This window comes from Ictidomys tridecemlineatus, chromosome 1 (genome assembly GCF_052094955.1).
Source record: "Ictidomys tridecemlineatus isolate mIctTri1 chromosome 1, mIctTri1.hap1, whole genome shotgun sequence".
Taxonomy (NCBI): Eukaryota; Metazoa; Chordata; class Mammalia; order Rodentia; family Sciuridae; genus Ictidomys; species Ictidomys tridecemlineatus.
In genome coordinates, this window is record NC_135477.1 from 160199274 (window position 1) to 160225458 (window position 26185).

Genomic DNA, 26185 nt, shown 5'->3' on the forward strand with positions numbered 1-26185 from the left:
TTGCTTCTTTGTTTCTGGGTATTGTAAATAATGCTGTTGTGAATATGGGTGTACATATATCTCTTTGAGACCATGCTTTCATTTCTTTTAGGTGTATACCCCCCAAAAATGGATTTCTAGATAATATAGCAATTCTTTTTTTTTAATTTTTTTGAGGGACTGCCATGTTTTTTCTCACAGCAGCTGTACTTGTTTACATTCCAGTGTACAAAGGTTTCAATTTATCAACATCCTCACCAACACTTGTTATTTCTGTAGTCATCCTAGTGAGTGTGAGGTGGTATCTCATTTATAGTTTTAATATGCATTTCAATACAGTAAATGATGCTTATTGTCCATTTGTATATCTTCTTTTGGAGAAAAAGCTATTCAAGTCTGAAAGTCAAGTTTATTGAACCATAATTTCATACCATAAATTCACCATTTTCCAGAATACAGTTCCATGAGTTTTGACAAATATAAAGATTCATTCCCCACCAAGACCACTGAGAAAAAAATTTTGTGGATTTCAGAATATCAATAGGAAGAAAAAAAAAAGCAAGTCTATACCTTATTTTACTTATTACTGTAAGTTCCAGATAGATGAAGATATAGATACTCTAAAGGAATAAAAGGTCAGAAATGTAATTACTTCTACTTTAAAGGAGAATTTTGTGACTCAAAGTAACAAGAAATTAGTAATGACTTAATTGTATGTCTCTAATCTCAGTATGAAGTCCCCAGCATTACTCCTTATGCTGTTTTGCTTTTAAAAAAAAAAAAAAAAGTTGGGAGAGGGATTAAGAGAGAGAAGCTTAACTTGAATCAAATCTAATCACACCTTTAGATTTAGCTTCCAGTTAACAGGAATTATAAGGATTAAGTTAACAACACTGTAAAGATGGAAAAGGTAACTCCAGAAGATGGAACATGTTATAAGATATTGGCTCAGGCTCTCAGGAGATTAGTGTCATTAAAGCAAGAACTGTTGTGGACTTTAAAGAATTGTTTGAAATTTAAGAGATTTGAGGTACACATCACCTAGATGTATCACATGCTCTTGGTTTGCACATAGACATGAGAAATATTTGGGGGACACATTAGGAAATTTGAATGAGGACTGAAAACTAGATGATAAAAAGAAGCATCGTTAATTTTATTATATTAGATGTGATATTTAAGAAAACTTTCTTGGGCTGGGTTGTAGCTCTGGTAGAGTGCTTGCCTGGTATGTATAAGGCACTGGATTTGATTCTTGGCACCACATATAAATAAATAAAATAAAGGTCCATCACCAACTTTAAACCAAAACTTTCTTGTTGTATAAGAAAACTATATTTTTGAGATGCATATGGAAGTATTAGTGATGGTGTCAAACTGTCCATTGGAGACATTAAAATACTCCAGAATAAATTAGTAAGTTGAAAGGGGAAAAAATGGAAATGACAAGGTAGCCAGATTCCATTACAAAAAAAAAATCAATTTTGTAACAATAGGAAACTATAAAACCAAGGCAAAGCTCTAGGATTGGGGTAGAAAGTCTTTTTCAGTGAGCACAACTAGATCCTAAAATAAAAAGAGCTAAAAGGTAAATCAGTCAAGTCTCCACTTTTCAGTAAACTACTTACATACTTTTGAAAAATGTTTAGTTTTGCTTGTAGCAAAATTAGTGTAATGAAAAATAAAACTACTTTATCTTATACCTTCTATGGAACTTCTTCATCCTTATAATACTTTCCAACATAATTTTTTTCCAGTATTGATATGAACCTTCTTTTGATTAGTATTGTTTGGTATATTTTTCTAAAGAATCCTTGATTTTCAAACTTTTGACATCATTTTCCGTTAGGTATCTCTTGAAAAATAGCTGATAGATGATTTTAAATACAATTTTATAGTATATACAGATGAACTTGTTTTCAATTACTGACTCCTGGTAAATTTGGATTTTAAAGATTTTCTCTTTGCTTCTTTTTCTCTTAACCAGTTTTCTAGATTAATTGAGCTTCTTTTTTTAAGATAAACTTTTAAGAATAATTATTTTATTTTATTTATTCTTTTTTTTAATGTGGTGCTAAGGATCAAACATGTAAGGCCACTAAGCCATAATGCTAGCCCCTTAATTGAGCTGCTTTATTCTCTTGTTTCACTTCACTGGTTTAAGGATATACATTTTATTTCTATGATTTTAATTATTACTCTTAACGTTTTCAATGCCTGTTTTGAAATATAAAGTTAATATTTTTAGCATTCTTCTGAACATTACAGACTATAAAATGTGCCAACTCTGATCACTCCATCTCCCATGTTATAATTGTTTGCAATTTTTGTTCCTTGTTGTCTTGAAATAAGGGATAGTATAAGTTAAATAAGTTATTTTTTAAACCAGCATTACTTATGTAGCTTTACCAACAGGGTTATCAAACTCCAATTACCACTTCTTCCTTCTGAAATCATTCACTCATTAAATTCTCCAGACTGTGAAAGCCTGGTGCTAATGGACCTTCAGGTAAAGAAATCTATCTCACAGTGCTGATGTCAGAAATAAAGTTCTTTTTGTGAAAGTGCTTTATAAGTTGTAAACCAATAAGGTAAAAGGGATTTCTTCTTCGTGTATTGAAAGTTTTTAGAGAATGATATGGTGAAATGTAACCAAAACCATAAAAATGATCATATAAATTCCCTAGTAAAAAGAAATATTTTTTTTATTCTACAAAGGAGTTTCTAGTTGCATTATTTAATTTTATAATGCTAGAGAGAACCCCAAAGCCTATAAGTTAGGGAGTTGTGAAAAAAACTGGTACATCAATTTCATCTTATACCATGTAACCATTAAAACAATAAGTAGGAAACTACCTATATACAAAACTATATAGAAATACAATTGAGAAATATTAGTAAGCAAAAAAGATAAGTGCAAATTGTACATATTCATTGATTACAACACTGTAAAACTGTTTATGCATCAGTAAAGATTGGAAGAAGTCATCAAAAAACACATTTATTATGCCAAGGGGAAATTTAAATGTGTATTTTTCCTATAACTTATTTTGTTCAAAAATTCTAATGAAGATATGCTTAAGGATTGAATGAATGGAGATTAAAATAAATTCAAAAAGAAAAAGAGATGTTATCAATTAACATTTAGTCACCACAAAAGTTTTGGGGATCATGCTCAGTTGATTGATTAGGATCAGTTCATGGAAAAGTCATTTGACCTTAAATGACTACACACAGTAAAAACCACAGTTAACAGCTTAAAATTTTAAAAAAAGCCCATGTTACCAATATGCAAACCACTAATAAAGATAAAGGTTTTATGACAAAAGGCTGGATGTTACCCAATAACATACCTTTTTGAACATTATTTTTAAACACAAATTTTACATTATTATTATATATCATTTTATATATTATACATTTATATATTATACATTTATATATTATACATTTAAATATATTTTATATACTATTTTATATATTATATATTATACATTTAAAGTACATTTAAATTATATATTATACATTTAAATTATATACTTTATGTATTATACATTCAAATAACATTATCTTATGTATTATTTCAATATGTAACATTATTAACAACATTATTCAAAGTCCTTTTTGTAAATTACATAACTACCAATCATTTTTAAAAATTCAGAGTACTGGGCTGGGGTTGTAGTTCAGTGGTAGAGCACTCACCTGGCACATGTGAGGCAGTGGGTTCGATCCTCAGCATCACATAAAAATAAATAAATAAAGTTATTGTATTAAATTTTTTTAATTCAGAGTACTGACTGCTAATTTCTTTCTATTCCCCTAAAATAATGTGGATTTTTAAAAATGTCACAGTTGTTTACATTGGTTTGGTGTCTGTAGCTAAACCTTGGGGCTTTGTTCTATTTTCCTAGAGTCCTGCCAAAGTTATTTCTGTTACTTCAATTTCCTAGCACAGGGAATAAACTCCTTGAATTTCCAGAGTATTCACATTAATTTGTTCAGCTAATACAACAAAGAGCCTACTTATTAATATAAGTAACATTAATTGTCTACAATACAGTAGATCTCAAGGAGAAATAATAAATAAAAACCTTATTCCCAAGAAATACAGGTGGAGAGGTGCAATGGTTCCATGCATGGTATTCATGAGATACAAAGTCTTTTAAAATAATAGTAAAAATAATCATGAATGTTTTTCAACTTGCAGGGCCATCCCCTCCACACACAAACACACCCTTATGCTGAGGATTGAACCTAAGGTCTCAGCACACTCTAGGCAAGTTCTCTACCTACTGTGCCACATCCCTGGCCCACACTGTTCTTTTAAAATAAACTTTTTGAGTAATTTTAGATGCACAGAAAAGTGTATTAGAGAGAGTTCCAGTGTACCCTGCACTCACTTTTCCCCTATGTGAATATTACAGTGGTACATTTTTGTAACTAAGAAACCAACATTGATTGGTACTTTACTAGATTCCACAGATTTAAAAAAAAATAGTTTTTGATGGACCTTCTTTTTATTTCTTTATATGCGGTGCTGAGAATTGAACTCAGTGTCTCACATATGCTAGGTAAGCACTCTACCACTGAGCTACAATCCCAGCCCCAGATTTTTTTTTTCTTTTAATCTCCTTAGTATTACCTACTGTCCTCCATCTGTTCCTGAATCTCATCCAGGATATGTCCCTTAGATGCCTCTGGACTGTGACCATCTCTGAGAATGCTATTTTTTGTTTGTTTAATGACCTTAATAGTTATAAGGTCATCAAGTATTTTGTCCTTTTCTTTGGGTATGGGTAGTATTTTTCTCATGGTCAGACACAGGTTATAGGTTGGAGGGGGCCACAGAGATAAAATGCTATTCTTATGACATCACATCAAAGGTATATACTATTAACACGAGTTACCACTGCTGATATTGACCTCCATCACCTAGCTTTGGCCAAAAGTTTATCAAGTTACTCTGTGTAAAGTTACTCCCTTATCCTCCTGTTTGATTTTTTAAAAACAAAGCCATCATGTGAATCCCACTCTTAAGGAAATGGGGATCACACTACATCTCCTTGAGGGGGGAGTATTCCACATAAGTTATTTGGAATTCTTATGCAAAGGAGATTGCAATCATCAACATTTATTTGGAATTTTATATTAATGAAGCTCTTTCAAATACATGATTTGAGGGCTGGGGTTGTGGCTCAGTGCTTGCCTAGCATGTGTGAGGCACTGGGTTCGATTTTCAGCACAACATATAAATAAATGAATAAAATAAAGGTCATCAACATCTAATTTTAAAAAACATCATTTTACAGTCCCTACTTGAGAAAATTTGTAGTCAGGTTAAGGAGGTCAGACTCATAGAGGAAAAGTTAATGACACAACAACTTTATAGGAATTTTAGCCAGGTGCAGTGATGTATGCTTGTAGCCTTAGCTATTCAGGGAACTGAAGCAGGAGAATTCCTGGAGGCCAGCAGTTGGAGACCAGCATGGGCAGCATAGAGTGAAACAAAGAAAGAGACAGAGGCAGAGAAAAGGAATATAATTTTGTACACTCATCTTCCAGGCAGCAGTATTCACAAGAGGAAAAAGTTGAAAGCAACCAAAGTGTCTATCAACCTACAAAGGGCTAGGGCTGGGAAGGCAGCTAAGTGGTTGAGTGCATTCTTGGAACAGTAGAGGACATGGATTCTAACCCCAGTGCTACCCAAACCCTAAACAGTCAAAGGGATAAACAAAATATGGTCTGTACATGCAATAGAAATTATTCAGCCTTAAAAAGGAAGGAAATTCTCACACATGCTACAACACGGACAGACATAATGCCAAGTGAAATAAGCCAGTCACAAAAAAACAAACACTATATGATTTTTTTTTAAGGCTCTGGAGTAGTTGAATTCATAGAGACAGAAAGTAGAAGAGAAGTTGCCAGGTGCAGCAGGAGGAGGAACTGGGAGTTACTGTCCAATGTTAGCAGAGTTTTAGTTTTCCAAGATGGAAATAGTTTGGAGATTTGTTGCACACATTCTAAATGTTATTAATATTTCTGAGTTGTACATTTAAAAAAATGGATAAGCAGTTAGATTTTGTTATATGCATTTTATAATTTTTTTAAATTTTAAAGATATATAATTTTTTATATTACACAATACCTTTATTTAATTAATTAATTTATTTTTATGTGGTGATGAGAATCGAACCCAAGGCCTTGCACAAGCTAGGTGAGTGCTCTACTGCTTTACAACCCCAGCCCAGAAATACAATTTTAAATAGGAAGTATTTTTTGTAATTAGCCTTCCAATAGGAACCCACAGTTATATTGCAAATCAGACTGCAAAATGGTACCCTGGAGCTGTTGATATTTGAAAATCAGATTATACAAAATAATCAAAATTTCAGACTTCTTTGACAAACTGGATGATCTCACAATGTAAGCCCAAGGGTATCACACCTGAGTGCTGAGAAAGCAGCACCTGCACATATCACTCACTATTCCCCTAAAAATAGTGGTTGGTTGGTTGGTGAGTTTTCTCCTTCCCAGTGAAGTCTAGAACATTGGCATCTCAATCTGCTACCTCCTCTAGTTGTGTAGCCCTATGATATAATTTAACTCTCAAATCGTCAAGATACTGGAATTATAAGCTATTTGATGATTTCCGTGAAAGCTTTATCTAAGCCCACATTTCCTCAGTGTAGCCCAAAGGTCTCAGAGAGGAAGCAGAAAGAATCCTCTCATACCCTTTGGCAAGGAAGGCTGAGCTAGAACTTGACTTATGTTCTAAGATCACCATTTTAAAATACCTTTGAACCAAGACTACTACGATTTATAACACACTAATAAGAGATTCCCTGTAGTGAGCCAACATTTATCAGATTTTCAAATCAGGCATACCTAAGAGCCCCAGACTTCAGCAGGTATGCATGTATACACACTCCCCCCACACACATACACATTCATACACAAAAGCAGACATGGGCAGATGCCACTGGACTGGAATACTGGGGGGTTTTGTTGCTGTTGTTTTTGGTACCAGGGATTGAACTTGGGGCACTTAATCACTGAACCATATTCCCCGCCCCTACCCCCTGCTTTTTTTTTTTTTTTTTTTTTTTTTTGAGACAGGGTCTCACTAAGTTGCTGAAGCTGACTTTGTATTTTTGATCCTCCTTGCTCAGCCTCTTGAGCCACTGGGATTACAAGTGTGCACCAGCACTCCCAGAATGCTGTGTTTTTATATAGACAATGCAGATCTGGGATCACATACATGTTAGAAGTGTATCTATCCCCTCGCTGCCTGTTTCTCATGGAGAACAGCATCCAGCTTTGGAGAAGGGTTCTGGGTCACATTTTGTGTTTGTTACCACCTGTGTTAGATGCTCAAGATAGTCCTAAAGTCAGGCTTCCAGGACACAAACACAACTACTTTAGGATGCAAATTGAAACCCTCCATACCATCATGTGTGCTGAGCCAAGAAAGAAAGACTGAGGCCTAGAAGGGAGTTTCATTTGCTCTTTTCTTGAAAATATAGGTCTGAGCCTAAGGAGCAAAGGCTGATTCCCTTGAGTACACATGTTCATACATAGCCCATCCAAGGTTTGAAAGAACCCCTCACCTAACCTTGTGGGACACACAGGAAAGGCCATTGCCCACATGTTATGTGTCTGTGACAGGTATTTATTAGTTACCATCTCAGCATCCCTGCCCTCTTACAACTACCTAGGACCCCACATTCCTCAGCTGTGTGGTTTGGGGAAATGAAGTCTACCTCTAATTCAGAGAGAACCCATGAGTATAGCTCATGCCCCTAGCCATAGTTCAAGGGTGAACACATCAACCCTTTCACAAAGCATCTGAATTGTGCTCGCTTCGGCAGCACATATACTAAACAAAGCATCTGAATTGTTCTGATTGAATGATCAGAAAAGAAAAACTGTTTTTTTTCCTGCTGCTCATGACAGGATACATATGTATCTAGGAGTTCTGGCTTCATTTTGGGGCCACAGTGGGACAGCTGCCTAAGAATGGAGTCAAGGAAGAGCCGCCAAAGCAAGTAGAACAGACAGGAACCTCCACTAGATATATGACCCAAATTCTCTGCTTATCTCTACCCTGTTTGGGTTAGGCTTGGGGTCACTGAGAACAGAAAGTATCCTAATCAAGACCCTATTGAACACAACTTGATCTTACCAAGTCTTAGTGGTCTCTGCTTTAATCACTGTCTTTTTGCCCACCAGTATTTTCAATTCTTTTTGAGACAGATCAATCCAGCCACAACCACAGTAGAAGTTAGTTCCCCTGAAAAATATTCTCATTTAGTATAAAATTCTGTTGAGCGGTTTCTATTCCTTTGTGCGTACCTCTTTTAAAAGAAATTTAATCTTCTGATTTTAATTAATGCAAACATGAGATATTGATGTATATCAACCTACAAATTTTCATTTGTCATGGAAAATGTTTTTAAAAAGGAAGAAGTAGGGATTTTTCAAAAGATAAGCCAGGCAAGGTGGCACACACCAGTAATCCCAGCTACATGGGAGGCTGAGACAGATAATCACAAGTTCAAAAATAGCCCAGGCAACTTAGCAATACTCTGTCTCAAAATAAATTAAAAATTTAGAAAAGGTCGGGCATGTACTTCAGTGATAGAGCACTTTCCCTAGCATACGGAAGCCCTATGTTTCATCCTTAGAACTGAAAAAAAAATAAAAAGTAAATTTATTTAAGATACAAGGCATTGGAAACATTTAGTTTCACCATTTGCCATCATTAGACATTCTCTATCTGATTGTTAGAAATTATTCATTTCCTCAAAGAGAGAGAATAAATTGGTTGGGGATGCAATCTCATGCTAAGCACTTTCTTAGCTTTCTTTGCAAACTGTGAGCATTTCAAGCCATGGGGATGCTGCTGCACTTGAGTTTGGTAGCTCTTGGAGCTGCCTACACTTGTGCCTTGGCCTTGGAAATTCCCATGAGTACATTGGTGAAAGAGACTTTGACTCTGCTTTCCACTCATCAAACGGTGCTAATAGGCAATGAGGTAAGTCTTTTTCATTCCTGCATTTCTTTAAAATGCATAATTATATGTGGTATTTCATTTACTGTGTATAAAGAGCATAGGTGAAAACCACATCACTAGCAAACATAATAATGAAAGTTATTAATAATTGAGGGCTTTAAAAAATAATTATTTGACCTTTCCTTTTCCAGACCCTGAGGATTCCTGTTCCTGCACATAAAAATGTAAGTTAAATTATGATTCAACAAAACGGTCCCATGAAAAAGCAACTTTCAGATTTTACACTATAAATCATTAGTTGTCTTTGGAACTACGTAATTTTCTCTTTTGTTTTCACATGGGGTGGATGTGAATGTATGTACTTAGAGATCTTAGGAATGAGTTTTAAAATTAGAATAAGCAAGTGGATCAGGCTTTGGTGATATTTTCAGTTCTCTACCCCAAAGAACCTCATGTTAGAGTTCTTTTTTTTTTCCCCAGAAGAATCCCACAAGGGCTGAGAGGTGCCTGCTAGTCTCTTCTCAGTTCTGACCATCTATGGCCATTCTCTATCTAATATCATTCTTTAAAAAAAATCAGATATAACATTACCTTTATTTTATTTATTCATTCTTATGTGGTGCCAAGGATTGAACCCATTGCCTCGCACATGCTAGACAAAGCGCTCTACCATTGAGACACAGCTCCAGCCCTCTGTCTAATATCACTCTGAAAGTACTGTACTGGAGACCTAGATCAGAGGCTCAACTCTTGGGGTCCAAATAAATCAGGTCTGGTCACTCACCCCAAAAATCAAACGGAAAAAATAATGATGAAGAGTAGGCAAGGAACTGTACATCAAGTGTCTCAGCCCTGTCTTGGGGATACTGATAAGAACTTTAGGTTTAAATGGAGGAAGAATTCAGGCAGGGGGTGAGAGATATGCATAATTTAAAAGTCTTGGTCAAGTTGAACATTATTATCTCAATCCTGGTGATGCAGAGTGGCTCCAGGAAGCCCTCAGTACTTGAGGGAGCGATCTCTATTTGCTGCTTGGGTGTTCATCTATTAGATCTGTGATATTGAAAGGGTGCAATTTGGTTCCCCTAAATAATTATTCCTGCTTAGGGGAGTAGTCCCACCTTGGGGTGATCTGCCTGCAAGTCTTCACTGCCTCTGGAAGGAGTAGGGCAATGACTGGAGACTTCTAGGTGCTGCTCTCGGGCTCTGGAGCAGGAGGTTGTAAAAGCTGGCAGTTGAATGTCTCTGCAAATCTTGAAAATATCATAGTTCCTCTTCTCTTGGTGTCCTCTGTCTTGAAGGGGAACAAGAGAGGATAGGTAAATTTAGGATCAATAAACCTTGTATTATTATACCTGCACACAGAACTGTGTTACCCTAATTTAAGGTAATAAAGGTGACAGATGAAATGGAAGCAGAGATGCCAAAACTTCTCTGATTTTAGTTACCCATTGGGCATCTGCAGGCCCAAAGGAAGAGTCAGTGCTTTTAGAAAAAGCAGCTTTTAATTCTCTGTTATACTCTTAGTAATTTGGGCTATATTTTTAGAATCATGATCGGTAGACATTAAAATATAACAACAAATGCCCTCTCAATAATTTTCACATAGTTAAATGATTATGACTATATAATGGTATTATGTACATTTGAAACACATAATGGTCACACTCAAAGGTAAAATATACTATTTCATTAGACTAAATGAAATAAAATTACCAATCTAAACCATAAAAGAAAACACTGATGTGAGTTCTATTAGTAACATAATTGTGTTATGTGTTCATTTCCTGAACACTTTATTTCTGGTTATGTAGTTTCTTTTCTTTTTTCTTTTAGTGGTACTGGATATTGAACCCAAGGGTTCTCTTCCAGTGAACTACATCCCTTTTCATTTTTTATTTTGAGACAGGGTCTCACTAAATTACCCCGGCTGGCCTGGAGCCTCCTGCCTTAGCCTCTGGAGTCACTGGGATTATAGGCATGCACCACTGCACCCAATATTGTGTAATTTATTTTTTAAAATATTTTGTTTTTAGTTGGACACAATACCTTTGTTCCATTTTTATGTGGTACTGAGGATCGAACCCAGCGCCCTGCACATGCTGGGCGAGTGCTCCACCGCTGAGTCAAAACCCCAGCCCTTGTGTAATTTCTTAATAACTTTTGTAATGCTCTTCGGTAATTAAAAAGCTCTTGATGATTTTCTCAGTATGAAGTAGTTTGCCACTTAGGAAAGAAACAAGCAAAAAAAAAAAAACTGTTTGGAGGAGAACAAATGCCATAAAATGAAGCCTAACTTTTGGGACCAGATTTTTTTTTCTAATTTTTTAAAGTTGACAAATTAAAATTGTGTATATTTATTGTTTCTAATATGATTTTTTGAAATATGTATACATTGTGGGATGACCAAAGGATGAAGTTTTTTTAATTTTTATTATTTGTTCTTTTTAGTTATACTTGACAGTAAATGTATTTTGACATATCATACATACATGGAGTATAACTTCTCAATTTTGTGGTTATACATGATGTGGAGTTACACCAGTCATGTATTCACATATAGGAATGTTCTACAGTGGAACATAGGAGTGTCATGCAATAGACCCAACTTTTATATCGTGTTTTGATAATTTGCACCACCATGCCTGGCTTGCCTGTGAAGTTTAATTACATTGAAAATTAAGAGCCACTCTTGGTTGGCCCTCATTCTTTTAAATCTTTTTAAATCTTCCTCATTTAGCACCAACTATGCATTGAAGAAATCTTTCAGGGAATAGATACGCTGAAGAATCAAACTACTCAAGGCGATGCTGTGGAAAGACTATTCCAAAACTTGTCTTTAATGAAAAAATACATTGACATCCAAAAAGTAAGTTATGAACATTTCTATGGGAATTGTATTTGTCTGGCTGTGCCTGTTTCTACAGAAACTGACAGTTTTCTTCAATTGTCTATTATTTTTACAGAAAAAGTGTGGCCAGGAAAGACGGAGAGTCAAGCAATTCTTAGAGTACTTGCAAGAGTTTCTTGGTGTGATAAATACCGAGTGGATGATGGAAAGTTGAGACTAACCTGCCAATTGTAACCAAAGCTTGTATTTTTTTATTAGACATATTTTAACTGATACATCAAACCCAAAAACTGTACATATTAATAGATACCATGTGATGTTTGGTATATGTACACTTTGGTAGGTTAAGCATATCTATGTCCTCAAACATTTACCTTTTTTATATCGAAACATTCAGAATCCTTTCTTCTAAGGACATGTAACACACGATCACTATTTATAGTCACCCTTCCGTGTAATAGCACGTCAGATCTTCTTATAATCTAACTGTAATTTAGAATCTGCTGATCAACATTTCCTCCTCTCTACTACTTTCCCCAGCTCCTGGTTACAGCTCTACTCTTCATTTCTTTTTGCATTCCACCCATGAGTGAGATCATATGGTACTTACCTTTCTGTGCCTGGAGTAGAATATGGAAGAGGGAAAGGACAATTTTTTGCAACAAGAATGAGAGTCAACCAAGAGTGGCTCTTAATTTTCAATGTAATTAAGCTTCAGAGGCAAGCCAGGCATGGTGGTACATGCTTGTAATCCCAGCAGCTGAGGAGGCTGAGGCAGGAGGATCACAAGTTCAAAGCTAGCTTCAGCAATTTAGCAAAGCCCCTAAGCAACTTAGCGAGAACCTGCCTCAAATAAAAAACAAATTTTTTAAAGAGCTGAGGATGTGGCTCTGTGGTAAGTACCCCTGAGTTCAATTCCCAGTTCCAAAAGTAAAGTAAAATAAAATAAACTTCAGAGGTAAAATAAATATTTCAGGAGTGCTGCTACTTTACCACCTTACACAAGCATAAAGTATTTGAGATGTTTCTAATAACAAAAATCACTGAAGTGTTCTCCTCCAGTTTGCCAAATAGATACTTTTATTTAATTTAACATTCTGTAAGATGTCAATTAACTTAATATTATTTATGAAATGATTAAGAATTTGGTAAATTAATATTTATTTTATGCTCTGTGACATTCCAATAAAATAAAATGCACAACTCTGATTCGATTAACTACTGGTCTCTGCCTTAATGCTTCAAGTCTATGTGAGGATGTGCAGGGTTTGGAGGGAAGCCCTCGGTGCATGCTGGCTGAGTGTTTCCATCTTCCCGGTGGCAAGACTCTTGAGGTCACTGGGCATACCAAGAGCAAGTGACTTGGCAGCACTTGGAGAGCATGTAGAAAGCAGGATCATGGGCAGGAAGTGATCTTGGTTTCTTTTGCACAATAGTATCCCCACCACCTAGTCGGGGGCAGAGTAAATGAATGAATGGATGGATCTTCTGAACTAGCTGTAGAATTAAAATGAGTTTTAAGGTTGCCCCTGGGAGGAGGGCAGTGTAGGAACCTGTAACTAGGTTTGTCCCCAGCCTATGATAATAATTTGCCAGATCAACCATACTGCCAGCTCAGAGAAGTCTGAAATGCTTTCTAATGTCCCAGAGCATTGGGCCTGGGTTTCCTTCTCACAACATCTGTCAAAACAGCACTGAAAAAGGAGCAGAGATTCAAACCCCGGCACCAAAAAAAAAAAAAAAAAAAAAAAAAAGAAAGAAAGAAAGAAAAGAAAGAAAAAGAAAAGAAACTGAAAAAGGAGCAGAGAGGTGCTCCTGAAAGTCTCTCTCTGAAAATGGGTCCCAAAGGGGCCTGCCATCTTATATTCGCAGAAGCAGAGTAGCCCAGGCAGAACAACACTCCCATCTGCCTGCTGATGGCTATTAGTAGCATAAATGGAGATTTCTCTGCTTGAGAAAATCCATCAAAGATCCAGAAAATATGTTCTGTGAAATATATTTTAAAACTGAAATAGATCCAGTAACAATACTCAGTTATGCCACTGATTTCTTCATTCCTTTATCCAACAAATATTTATTGGGGTCCTGTGCTAGGGATAGGACACAGATGTGGAACTGTGACACCTGTCCATAGAAGTCAGTGCCACCATCCTGGACATTATCTGCATGCATGACAACAGTGCTGGGCCCGCCGATGTGCGTGTGAAACAATTGCTCCTACTGTTGCTAGGCAGAGGAGAGGGGCCAGAGCAGACAGATGCAGATTCCCAGGTGAGAGAATGCAAGCTCCTCTCAGAAAGAAACACAGGTCCAGGCATGGGGGACAGAATACTGAGCCACCCTGGCACCGTCTCCCAACTTGTACACACTCTGAGCCATGAGCTGAGCCAGCGAGGGAGGAAGGTGGATGAGCAGATCACCGTGATGGCTGCTCTAGAAACTGACAGGAAACAGGAAACTCAACTTGCAAAAAGACTGATCTCGACTTAATTCAATTTGGCAAATATTTAATAAACCACAGTATGTTCTAGGACTAGGATCCATCAGTAAATAAAACAGAGAAAATTCCTTATCTTTGTATTTCTAACATTCTCTAGAAAAACACTTTATAAGTCACCATCATAGATTCCTGAAGGTAAAAGGTCAAGAAACACACAAAAGCAATCAGTGTTTCTTGACCTTTTACCTTCAGGAATAAGGTTCGTGGTAGTAACTTTGTCCATCTTGCTTCTGACAGGAAGTACTCCCAACTTGGCCTCTACCATTCAAGGACCCCATCTTGCCCACTGATACTGGGGCATCCATGGCAGAGGCAGCATCCCTCACTTACATCCCAATTTACAGAGGTCATCCACTAGCATTCTTCACAATGACGCCTGCTTCTCTTCATCAGGGCCTCCCTTGCTGTGTTAGTTAAAGGACCATACTCTGTTGCCCTCCAGGAACATGTAAGATAGCAGGTTCTTAGACAAGATGCAGTAAATCCATTTAAGCATTCCTACTTCCTTGAGCCTTCTTCTTCAACACCATGGAAGGAAGCTCTAGCATCTTTACTTCATATGCCGCACAACATCACCAGGGTCAGGCTTCAAGGGCCCAATGCAGTAAACTAGTAGAACTAGCTCTGGGTGTTCTTATAAAACCATTAAATCCTGAATGATAATGAGTAGTTGTCATATGAATGAATTCACTCCTGTTTAACTCTGCATTCTTCTGGATGAAGCACCTCAGGATCCATTCCCTCTTGGTTTCTGACAGTACATATTACTGAACTCCTCCAGATCTTCTGCTTCCCTGCCACGACTGTATGTCAGTTGTTGAAATGCTGTCTCTCAACTTCAAACCCACCTTATAAACTCTGCTGGAGCTGGGATTCTGCAAACCAATGTCTTCCTAACCTTAAGGAGTGTCAGCCTAGGAGGCTCCAGGAAGAAGGGATTGTTTGTTTCTGTTTGCTTCCTTTTCTGTTTCCTGTTCTTTATCCTTTTAGATTCCTGTTCCCAAGCCTAACATTAACCCTGGAAGCAGCACTTCATTCCACTAGCAATAGTTGTTTGACATTTTGAAGTTTTTCTACCATTCATAATATCAGTTTTCAAATATTCCAAACCCCCTCTAAGACCTTAGCACCAGACAGTAAGCACTCCCCCAAATGCCTGGGTTCCATTCCTGGAGGATCCCTTCTCTGAGTTCAGGGCTGTGTCTCCTCCACAGTCATCTCCTCCAAAAAGTAAATTTTAATAATTCTAACATCTTGGTTTTGCTTCTCAACCAAAAGGGTGGTAGCTCCTCCCTACAGTTGTGACCTCCATAGTACCCTGTGGTTCCCTTTTTTGTCTGTCTAGTTTTTCATGCCCTGTTAACACTTTTTTTTTTCTTCCAGTCCTGGGAGTTCCATCCAGGGCCTCATGCATGCTAGGCAAGCACTCTACCACTGAACTACATCCCTACTCCTTTTTAAATTTTATTTTGAGACAGTGTCTCACTAAGTTTCCCAGCCTGGCTCAAACTTCCAATCCGTCTGCCTCAGCCTCCTGAGTAGCTGGGATTACAGGTGTGCATGCATGGCAACAGTTCTTTATATTTATTCTCTCTCTTAAAATAAATGGTTTGGGCTGAAGCTGGAGCTCAGTGGTAGAGCGCTTGCCTAGCACATATGAGGCCCTGGGTTTGATCCTCAGCACCACATAAAAATAAATAAGTAGAATAAAGGTATTGGGGGAAAATCCACATAAAATAAGATGAACGATATGGTTTCTAGCTTCTGATCAGTCCCTAGTTAATACTAAATGTTTATGCACCTGACTGTGATTATTGGCCTGGAGGAATGAGGGGTATTGTGGGAGAAGAGAGCAAAGGTCACCTTATGTTTTGAGTGAAAATAGTTAATCTGCCTACAAAGAAGGGGGAAGCAAGTCTACTCTGGCATGAGGGAATGGACTGCTTCTGCCTGTGGAAGAGGGCTCAGGAGAACTTGGGTGTTCAAGAGTCTCAAGTTTGTCCAGTTAAGGTCTCACGGTCCCACTTTTTCCTTATCAGGGCCTGACTTGGACACAGAGGAGTGCCAAAGGTACACAACCATCCTCCTCTGTGGCTCTTCAAAGACCTGCAAATTGTCAGACCCTGAACCTAGTTTTCAGCTCAATCTGCCCTGCAACTGTAGGAAATAGGTTTTCCTTTAAAGTTGCCATTGAAACCTGGTAGAATTCAAAGGATGCTAAGTTGGCATTAGATTGTCTTGTACCATCATTCTCTTTTGGAGAAAAAAAACAAAACAAAACAAAAGAAGTGTGAGACGAGGCACTATACTTTGCAATCCTATAATTAGCATGATTCCCATGTATCCAAGCCATATATTCTGTTGCTTTGCTGTCTGCCGGCCCTTTATCCAAATTAACCAGAGTTAAAAGTTTAAAAATCTCAAATAATTTTATGCCAAAAGTTATAATCAACTTACTTATTCTCAGGATTAGTTCCTGTTATTTTAGAGACAGGAACAATCCAAATTCACAATTCCATTCCACAGGTTATCTAAAACTACAGCTGGTACCAATTTTGATAGCTTCAGAAAGCAAAGTGTGAGGTAAGGATTGAAGTGCTGACACTTTCTGGGTATTATAAGCCTGGGCTGGTTAAGGTTGAGGGAAAAAGGAAGTGAGGCAAAGAAAGATGTGGAAGAATGTGGTTGGCCCGACACAGTATTGCACAACCGTAATCCTATCTAACAACATACAGGAGAGGGACAGGTATATGCCAGGATGTCATTCTGGCCCATAACTCAGGGGTCATGCTTCACTCCACAAGAGCTCGCTTCCCTGCAATTCCAAACTGTGGGGGGCCACCCCTGAGCTATTTGAAAAACCTCTTCTGGGCCTTGAAGCCAAGGAGATTTTGGTCTGGCATTGCAAGTCATTTTGTGGCTTCTCCCACTTAATGGTGACACGTGGTGACCTCAGTCTTCTCTCAGCTAGAGAAGCTGCTCTGTAGCTCCAGAAGGGCGTTTCCCACTGGGCTTGGACAGCCCTTCTCCTACCTGATTTGGCAAAAGAACATTCCATGAAAATCCTTTGAAGCCTCCTTGTATAAATAAAGCAAACGGGGGCTCTTCTCTTGCTCTCCTTTCAGTGTGGAAGCAGGACCCATAAGGCTATGAAGTCATCCCACCCCCGCTTTTTTGAAAATTACTTTCAGTGTCTGTGATTTTTCGCTGTATTTCTCAGCCAGTACACTTCACGCAAGGGAAACCCAAAATTCATAGCCCGCGCAGGACGTGGGCGAGGCCAAACTGTACCATCCAGTCATTGGTAGCCATAAGTCAGACCCTGTTCTACACACAGTGGTGACATGGCAAAGGTAGGGTGCTGAACAAGACAGAAAAAGAAGGCTGTGGGGGAAGTTTGAGAAGGCACACAAATGTGTGTCCAGTACACAGATAAATTTCCACAAGTGATGGGAAAAGACATAGAAAATTGGAATGTCTCTGTAACCATTAAAGAGACTGCATCAGTCATTTCAAATCTTTCTCAAAGAATATGTAACACGGTTTTACAAGTGAATCCTCCTGAATGTTCAAGTCCTGGGTAAATCCTAGCATAGCTAAGCACATAGAAAATAAACATTTTGTTTATTTTAGCTCATTTTGTGAAGCTAACATACATCTTACAAAAACAAGAGGTGGCAGCATAAGAAAAAAAATTAGGATCCCTCGATCCCTCACTCATTCACGAAATGGATGTAAAAATTGTGAACAAAGTATTATCAATCCACATCCAGATGTATAAAAAGATATTATGTGATAGCTAAGTTGGGTCTATTTCAGGAATTTAAGATTTAACATTGGAAAATCTTTTAATGTAATCTAGCACATTAATCTCTTCATCAATGCACAAAAGGCATTGCTGAAATTTAATATCCACTTATGATGACTACTATTAACAGAGTTGAAATAGAAGGGAATTTCTTTAACCTGAAGAGCTTGTAGGAAATACTGTGCACGATGGTGTTATGTCAAAAGCATCCCTTTAAAAGCAAGAATAGTGCTGGGGATGTGGCTCAGTGGTAGATAGCTTGCCTAGCACATCCTCAGCACCACATAAAAATAAATAAAATAAAGGTATTGTGTCCATCTACAACTAAAAACCCCTTTTTTTTAAAAGAAGCAGGAATATTGGCCCATCTTGATGGGGCACACCTGTCATCCCAGCAACACAGGAGTCAGAGGCAGGGAGATTGTAAGTTCGAGACCAGCCTCAGTAACTTAGGGAGGTACTGTCTCAAAATAAAGAGACTGGGGATATAACTCAGGGATAAAGCGCCTCTTAGTTAAACCTCTCTATAAATAAATAAATAAATGCAGGAATAATGTCTGAACATCTTTAGTACCACTCTGTGAGGGCTCCACAATAAAGCAAGCACCAGTCACATGATAGACATCGTAGATTTGAAAGTACATCAGAACAATCTCCTACCAGATGGAAATAAAGTGTCTTGAGGAAACTTGTTTTTCTTATTGTACAAAGGCTTTATATGAGCTAGTATAATCCCTGGATACTTCTAACTCCATTTAAATAAAGTACTGTGATTAAGGGGCCTGGGCTTCACAATAAGTTACAAATAGAACAAATAAATATAAGGATTGTGAACAAAGTTCAGTGTGTGTGTGTTTGTGTGTGTGTGTGTGTGTATGTTGTGTGTGTGTGTGTGTGTTTGCAGATGATACATTATGACAAAAACAAAACTCAAAAGAATGGAGAGTGGGGCATTGTGACATATACCTGTTGAACTGGCTACACAGTAAACTGAGGCAAGAGGATCATCTGAGCTCAGGAGTTAGGGGCCAGCCTTGGCAACATAACAGGGCTCTCTCACTTAATTAGAAAAAAAAATCAAGAAAAGAATACAGAGTCATTTAAGTGATTTTAAGTAATAAGAGAGTTTAGCAAGTTGCTGGATCAATATACAAAATCAATTACAGGGCTGGGGCTATAGCTCAGTGGCAGAGAGCTTGCCTTGCATGCGTGAGGCACTGGGTTTGAACCTCAGTACCACATAAAAATAAACAAATAAAATAAAAGAATACTTTCTCTCTACAACTACAAAACAATTTTTTAAAAATCAATTACGTTATTACCTATCACCAAAAATAGAAAATATAATTCTAAAGAAGACATCATTACAAGTAAGTGTAACTATTATTATAATACTTATAAGGCTAATATGGTGCCAAGAAATAAATCAAACAAAACAGACAACAATTAAAAACTTTATTGAAAGATAGGCAGAGACCTATCAGGTACACAGGTAAGGAAGACTCGGTTCTAAAACAGCTTATTCGTTCTTGTACATGAAAGAATGAGGGTCCAAGAATAGCCAATTCAATCTTGAAGATCAAAGTGTGACAACTTGCCCTGCTCAATATCAGAGTCAGTGTGGTGTTGACAAGAGGGTATGGTACAGCAGTAGTTCTCAACAGAGGGCGAGTGAGTCTTCCCCCAGGGAACTGTTGGCAATTCTTGGTCGTCACAACTGGAAGGAAGGGAGTGGATGCTACTGGCATCTAGTAGGTAGAGGGCAGGGACACTGTTACACCCTACAATACACAGGACAGTCCCCTACAACAAAGAATTGTCCCATCCAAAATGTCAGCAGGACTGATATTGAAAAATCTTGAGGGTAGAGAGATAGACCAACAAGAAACTGATCTAAAAAGAAAGGATGGAAGCCCCGTGCCATGGTGCATGCCTGTCCCAGCAGCTTGGGAGGCTGAGGCAGGAGGATCATCAGTTCAAAGCCAGCCTCAGCAACAGCGAGGTGCTAAGCAACTCAGTGAGACCCTGTCTCTAAATAAAATAAAAAATAGGGCTGGGGATGTGGCTCAGTGGTTGAGTACCCTGAGTTCAATCCCCAGTATCTAAAAAAAGAGAAAGGATGGAAGGAAGGAAAAAAAGGAAGGAAGGAAGGAAGGAAGGAAGGAAGGAAGGAAGGAAGGAAGGAAGGAAGGAGGAAATATTACCATAGTATGGGCATACCCAACAGAAAACGGCTGGATCAGTCGTATTGTATAACTTGAAGATAATTTATTTAATAAAGGGGCCATTATAAAAGTGAGAACAGGATGTAGGGAAAACAAAGTCCTCTGGGGCTAGTAACAACAGGAGCTGTAACAGGAGAGGGACCACTGGTTACCGAAACTCAGAGATACAAAGAGCTGTGGGCAGAGAGCCATTGACAAAGAAATCCACACAGGTTAGCCTCCCGTGACCCAGGCATGGTGAAAGGAGCATTGAGAGTGGTCTGGAGGGGCAACCAGGAAGCCTCCAGCCCAGAATGGAAGGACTGTATAAGGAAAAACCCCAAAGCAGAGATCATCAAGGAAGAGATCATTCCCTCAACATTTCTCTTTCTCTTTCTTTCTTGATGTGCTCCACTACCGAGCTGCATGTATTTATTTATTTTAAATTTTAAGACAGGGTTCTACTAAGTTGGCCAGGCTGACCTCAAACTTGAGACCCACCTGAGTGACTGGGATTATGTGCCACCACAACACCACATTCATCAAATATATTACACAGAGAGTGAAGACAAGCCATAGCTAGGACAAATACTTACATCACATAATAAAGATTACATTAGTTTCCAGAATGTATACACATCCTTTTTTTTTTGTGGTACTGAGGGCTAAGTCATCTTAATAAGAAAAAGTTAAATTACCCAATCTGAAAAAAAAAAAAAAAGATAAATGCCATGAATAAGCATTTCTTAGAACAGGAAACACAATGGTCAATAAACATATATAGAGATGTCGAACCTTGTTAGTAGTCAGGGAAATGCAAAATTAAACCACAATGAGATAAAATTTTCATACCACACCAGACTGGCAGAAATTTAAAAGTCAGACATTACTAGTCTTGCTCAGGATGTGAATAAAGGGAATTCTTATACGTTGTCCGCAAAAGAGTAAAATGGTACTTTTGAAGGGCATTTCCTTATAATTGAAGGTTCCTGTACACTATAACCCAGAATTTCAATCTAGCGCATCCTCTAGAGAAGTTCTCGCCTATGAGCATCAGGAAATATAAACAAATACATTCATAGCAGCACTGTTTTTAAAGAAACTTTTAATTTTGGAATAATTTTAGATTGATGAAAAAATTGTGAAGATGGTATAGAGTTTCTATGGAGCCCTTTTCCCTATCAATCACCATGTGGTTGGCACGTGGGTTTTTGCTCCTTTAGATTGTTTGTGTAGGTGATATTTTCTCTTATATGTAGGATCTGTTTTATAACAATGTTTTTTAAAGCTCTCATACCTGCTTTTTCATTTCACCCTGAAAGCCTATTTTCTACATTATTCTCATCCTCCACCATTCTGGCTTAAGTGAAAAGGTGATGTTTTAGAGTCCGAGCAAACAGGAACCCCAGCCCTCCAGGGCCCAAACCAAAGAAATACGATTATGTCTCTTATCATCCTCTTCAAACTCCACCACACATCATAATGCTTCCTGTTTCTCAGAAGTCGACAAAGGTGCTGACATAACATAGTAAGTGGAAGTCCTGCAGCGTGCAGGATCTGCCCAGAGCCCTTGGCATCCCTCCTGTGGGTGGGCTGGACTATCAGCGGTGGTTGGGAACAAAGGCCAAATCTCTGCATCTAGGTGGGGAATGACCCCAAGTTTAAAGATTCATGGAGCAGCGTGACTTTTGCTGCAAGAGAGTCCTAAGAGATGCCATTGGAAGAAGCTACCTCTCTGCAGACCCCCTTGCCCAGGTGAGAGTGGGCTCTGGCTCCAGCTGTGGCCTGGGAGGGCGGCACTACTGGTGCCCTCCTACTCCTCCATTCATCCTGCATTGTCTGTTCATTTGGTTAGTCACTCACTCAGCAAATACTCACTGAGTAGCTACAATGCACAAAGCACTCACTGCTCAAAGTATTGGCGAAACAGGGAGGAGCAAGACATAGACATGCTCTCTAGTAGTATTGTTCCCCCTGGTGGGGTACGGTTGGCAGGAATCACCTGACAAACAAACAGAACAACTATAGATTATGGTAAATGCTACCAAGGAAAAAGCGAAGGCTGGAGGTGAGATAACCCAGTTTTGATCGGAAGCACTAAAGTCAGGCTACCCAGGCTTAGCCTCTGCCTTCACTGTCTACCCATTGCACAAGTGAATTTTCCTTTTGGGGATTCAGTTTCATTTTCTATAAAATGGAAGAGATAATCAAACCTGTTGAATGAGCTGGTGGAAGATCTGCTCTTTCAAAAAAAATTTCTCAGCTGGGCGTGGTGGTTCACGGCTATAATCTCAACTACTTGGGCGGCTGAGGCAGGAGGATTGCAACTTGGAGGATCGGGCCAGTCTGGGACAATGTAGTGAGAAGCCATCTTAAAAAAAAAAAAAAAATTGAGCATCTCTATGTAGAAGTTGTCACTGAGAAACAAAGGCCATTGCAGACAGTGATAAGAAATGGGGTCTGATGTGATAAAGGGAAGTTAGGGAGGTTCTAGGGAATGAGGGCCACCTTCTATATCCAAGAGATGACATTTAAGAGCTAAATGATGGAAATCCTGATGGCTAGGCAGGAAGAAAAGCAAGTGTGAAAGCCCAAGGTGGGAATGAGCTTGGGTGGGTGAGGAGCAGCAGGAAGATGGAGACACCTGGGGCACATTAGGTAGGCGATGAGTTTGGAGAGTGAAGGAGGCCCAGGCAGGCCACAGAAAGGATGTGGAGCTTAATACTAGTAATGGGAACTCATGGAAGGTTTAAAGCAGAGGGGGGGACATTATCTGATGTGTGTTCTTGAAAGCTCTCTAGTTTTTGTGTGGAAACCAAGGAGGATGTTAATGTTCAATCAAGGAAACCTGTTCAGCGGCTGTTGCTCTGTGGTCAGCGCTTTCCCTCAAGTCCATGGTGATAACAGGATGAATGCCCAGGATTGGTGGTGGAAGAGGGGTAGAATCCCATTTTACTGGGCCTCAGTGTGGGCTCCTGACCTCTCATCTCCCATCCCCAGGAAACTTCCTCTTTCCCCTCAAGACCCAGAACTGAATTCCACCTTCGGCTGGAAAAGTCTCCCCCCTCCCCCATTGATATTCAATTTTCTCTGCAGAGTATGTGTGTGTGTGTTGGGGGAGGGGGAGGAGGGTCCCTCCTTCCTTTCCTCCAACCTGCTGCCTGCATTATGGCCCCGGAGCCCTCTCCTGTACCTTATATCAGCTGAGCTCTCTTGGCAGTCTCCAACTCCAATTTGCCCACATCCAAGTCCAAAACCTACAAAGCCTTTGCCAGGGTGTCCGCAAATTCCCATACCTGTGTCCGCATGGCCACCACTGGGGCCTTGCTGATGCCACGTGGTTAGCTCTGCATGCGATCCATCAGGAGGGCCTGAGTGCTGAGTGCTGCCCCTATTCTGCATCCCGATGGAAGGCAGCCCTTCCTATTATTCCCATCCACATACCCAAGCTGACTCCCCACCCAGCTCTCTCGGTGACAGAACGGCCACCCCATCACGGTGCAGCTTCCACTGCTCCATGTCCAGTCCCCTTCCATTTTCCTTGTCTTTGACTTGCACCAGCTCCCCCTCTCTCACCAGTTCCATTTCGTTGATGTCTTTTTAAAAACTTTTAGTTGTAGATGTACACACAATACCTTTATTTAATTTATTTATTTTTATGTGGTGCTGAGGATTGAACCCAGGGCTTCACACATGTGAGGCAAGTAATGCACCATTGAGCACAACCCCAGCCCCTCATTTATTTATTTTTGTGTTTGTTGTTGGGTATTGAAACCAGATCCTTCCGCAAGCTAAGCATACACTCTACCATTGAGCCTCACTCTCAGCCTCAATTTCTAATAAAGAGCCATCTTTTTTAATCTTTCATTAGAGACAAGGTCTCATTTAGTTACTTAGGGCCTCGCTAAGTTGTTGCTGAGGCTGGCTTTGAACTCGCAGCCCTCCTGCCTCAGCCTCCCAAGCCATTGGGATTACAAACGCTACAGAACAATTTTTATAGCCCTTGTGAGACATGTCATGGTTCATCTACGGACCCAAGACATCGGCTCCCCACCTCCCTCTTGTGGCTGATCCAGGTATTTCCCCAGCAAATCCCTACTAGAGGAATCCTGGGACTGGGTGCAGGGCTGCCCCTTTGCTGGCCCTGCACAAAGAGGTTCTAGGGGTTTAAGGTGTTTAAAAACATATCAGGAAAACAAATGGAAACCTGTCTGACACGGAAGCCGGGGCTGAGAGAAGCCAGTTCTGGTTACTTTTCCCTGGCAGAGGCATAATTGTCTGAGCCACACTGACAGGTTTCAACACCGCCCTCTGGCGGCTGACACGTTAAGTTTAATATCCCGTTGTCCCCTCCATAACCAGCTCAGAGGCGGATCACCTGCGCCACAGCCACAGCCTGCCAGCCTTCCCCTCCTCGCCTCTTGGTTTCCCGGCACATTTCAACAAGTCCTTGGACCCACTTCTGCCTCTTGCAGGGAGCCCGGGCCTCTAGGAATCGATCCCAGCTAAACCCCCAGAAGCAGCATGAGTCCAATCAAGGAGAGAGGGCAGTGACCATGAACTTGGAAGGCCCAGAGGCGATGGAGAGGAGATCCAAGGGGAGCGCCCACCCTTGGCCTCAGGTCCTTCCCTAGAACCTTTCACGCCTCATCCTCAGCATCTGACTCAGTGGGCAGCAAGAGCAAACCAAATCAGTAATCAAATATGACTGAATTGCAGTTGTGTCAGAACGTCACTTTTCATGTCCTCGCCCTTCAGGTCCCTTTTGGGGTGAGCTCTGTGGAGAAAGGGGCCTAGCCAACTCCCTCTCTCCCTTGCGAGCGCAGTGCTGGCATGTATAGGAATCCATTAATATCAGCTGGCCCAGGGAATGATGGAGGGACCAACAGCGTCATGAATGTGCTTGTTCCTCTTGCCACTAGAGGGAAGAATGCTATGGCTGCTCCTTCTCCTCCTCCTCCTCCTCCTCCTCCTCTTCCTCCTCCTCCTCCTCCTCCTTCTCCCCCTCCCCCTCCCCTCCTCCTCCTTCTTCATTAATTTATTTAATTAGGTATATATGACAGCAGAATGCATGTTGATTCATTGTACCCAATTGCAGCACAACTTTTCATTTTTCTGGTTGTACACAATGTAGCTTCGCACCATATGTGCAGTCATACATGTACCTAGGGTAATGATGTTTATCTCATTCTACCATCTTTCCTGCCTCCATGCCCCCTCCCTACTCCTTCCTCCCTTTTGCCCCATCAAAGTTCCTCCATTTTCCCCATGTCCCTGCCATTATGGATCAGCATTCACTTATCAGAGAGGACATTTGGCCTTTGTTTTTGGGGGGTATTGGCTAACTTCACTTAGCATGATATTCTCCAACTCCATCCATTTACCTGCAAAGGCCATAATTTTATTCTCTTTTAATGCTGAGTACTATTCCATTGAGTATATATACCACAGTTCCTTTATCCATTCATATATTGGAGGGCATCTAGTTTGCTTCCACAGTTTAGCTATTGTGACCTGAGCTGCTGTAAACATTGATGTGGCTGCGTTATAATATGCTGATTTTAAGTTCTTTGGGTATAAACTGAGGAGTGGAATAACCGGGTCTAATGGTGGTTCCATTCCAAGTTTTTTTCTCCATACTACTTTCCAGAGTGGTTGTACCAATTTTCAGTTCCATCAGCAATGTATGAGTGTGCCTTTTCCCCTACATCCCCACTAACATTTATTGTTGTCTGTATTCTTTTTTTCTTTCTTTTAAAATTTATTTCTTACATAGATGACAATAGTGTAGTGCATTACATTCAGAATTATCCATTCACAACAC

At 39.4% G+C, this 26185-nt stretch overlaps 2 protein-coding genes across 3 annotated transcripts in view; one reads left to right on the forward strand and one right to left on the reverse strand.

The window, feature by feature from the left end:
* Positions 1-368: 368 nt before the first annotated feature.
* Positions 369-26185, reverse strand: part of LOC144377970 (uncharacterized) — a 124810-nt gene continuing 98993 nt past the window's right edge. Inside the window, exons 3-4 of one of the 2 annotated variants that reach the window (XR_013439347.1) lie at positions 10120-10292; positions 369-8275 (exon numbers count right to left, since the gene is read on the reverse strand). Coding sequence is in view for 1 of the 2 variants with exons in the window: in XM_078051018.1 (XP_077907144.1) it covers positions 10185-10292 (108 nt within the window). In the remaining variant the exon portion in view is untranslated. Of the gene's footprint in view, positions 10293-26185 lie in introns of both variants that reach the window. The other variant, XM_078051018.1, reaches the window with a different exon arrangement.
* Il5 (interleukin 5) lies at positions 8870-12897 on the forward strand. The gene is made up of 4 exons (XM_005335777.5): positions 8870-9019; positions 9190-9222; positions 11739-11867; positions 11965-12897. The coding sequence occupies exons 1-4, from the start codon at positions 8876-8878 to the stop codon at positions 12061-12063; spliced, it is 405 nt and encodes a 134-aa protein (XP_005335834.1). The 5' UTR covers positions 8870-8875; the 3' UTR covers positions 12064-12897.

Coding starts and splice junctions, on each gene's coding strand:
- Il5 (XM_005335777.5), top strand. CDS start 8,876: ATGGGGATGCTGCTGCACTTGAGTTTGGTAGCTCTTGGAGCTGCCTAC. Junction 9,020..9,189: donor CGGTGCTAATAGGCAATGAG/GTAAGTCTTTTT, acceptor TTCCTTTTCCAG/ACCCTGAGGATTCCTGTTCC. Junction 11,868..11,964: donor AATACATTGACATCCAAAAA/GTAAGTTATGAA, acceptor TTATTTTTACAG/AAAAAGTGTGGCCAGGAAAG.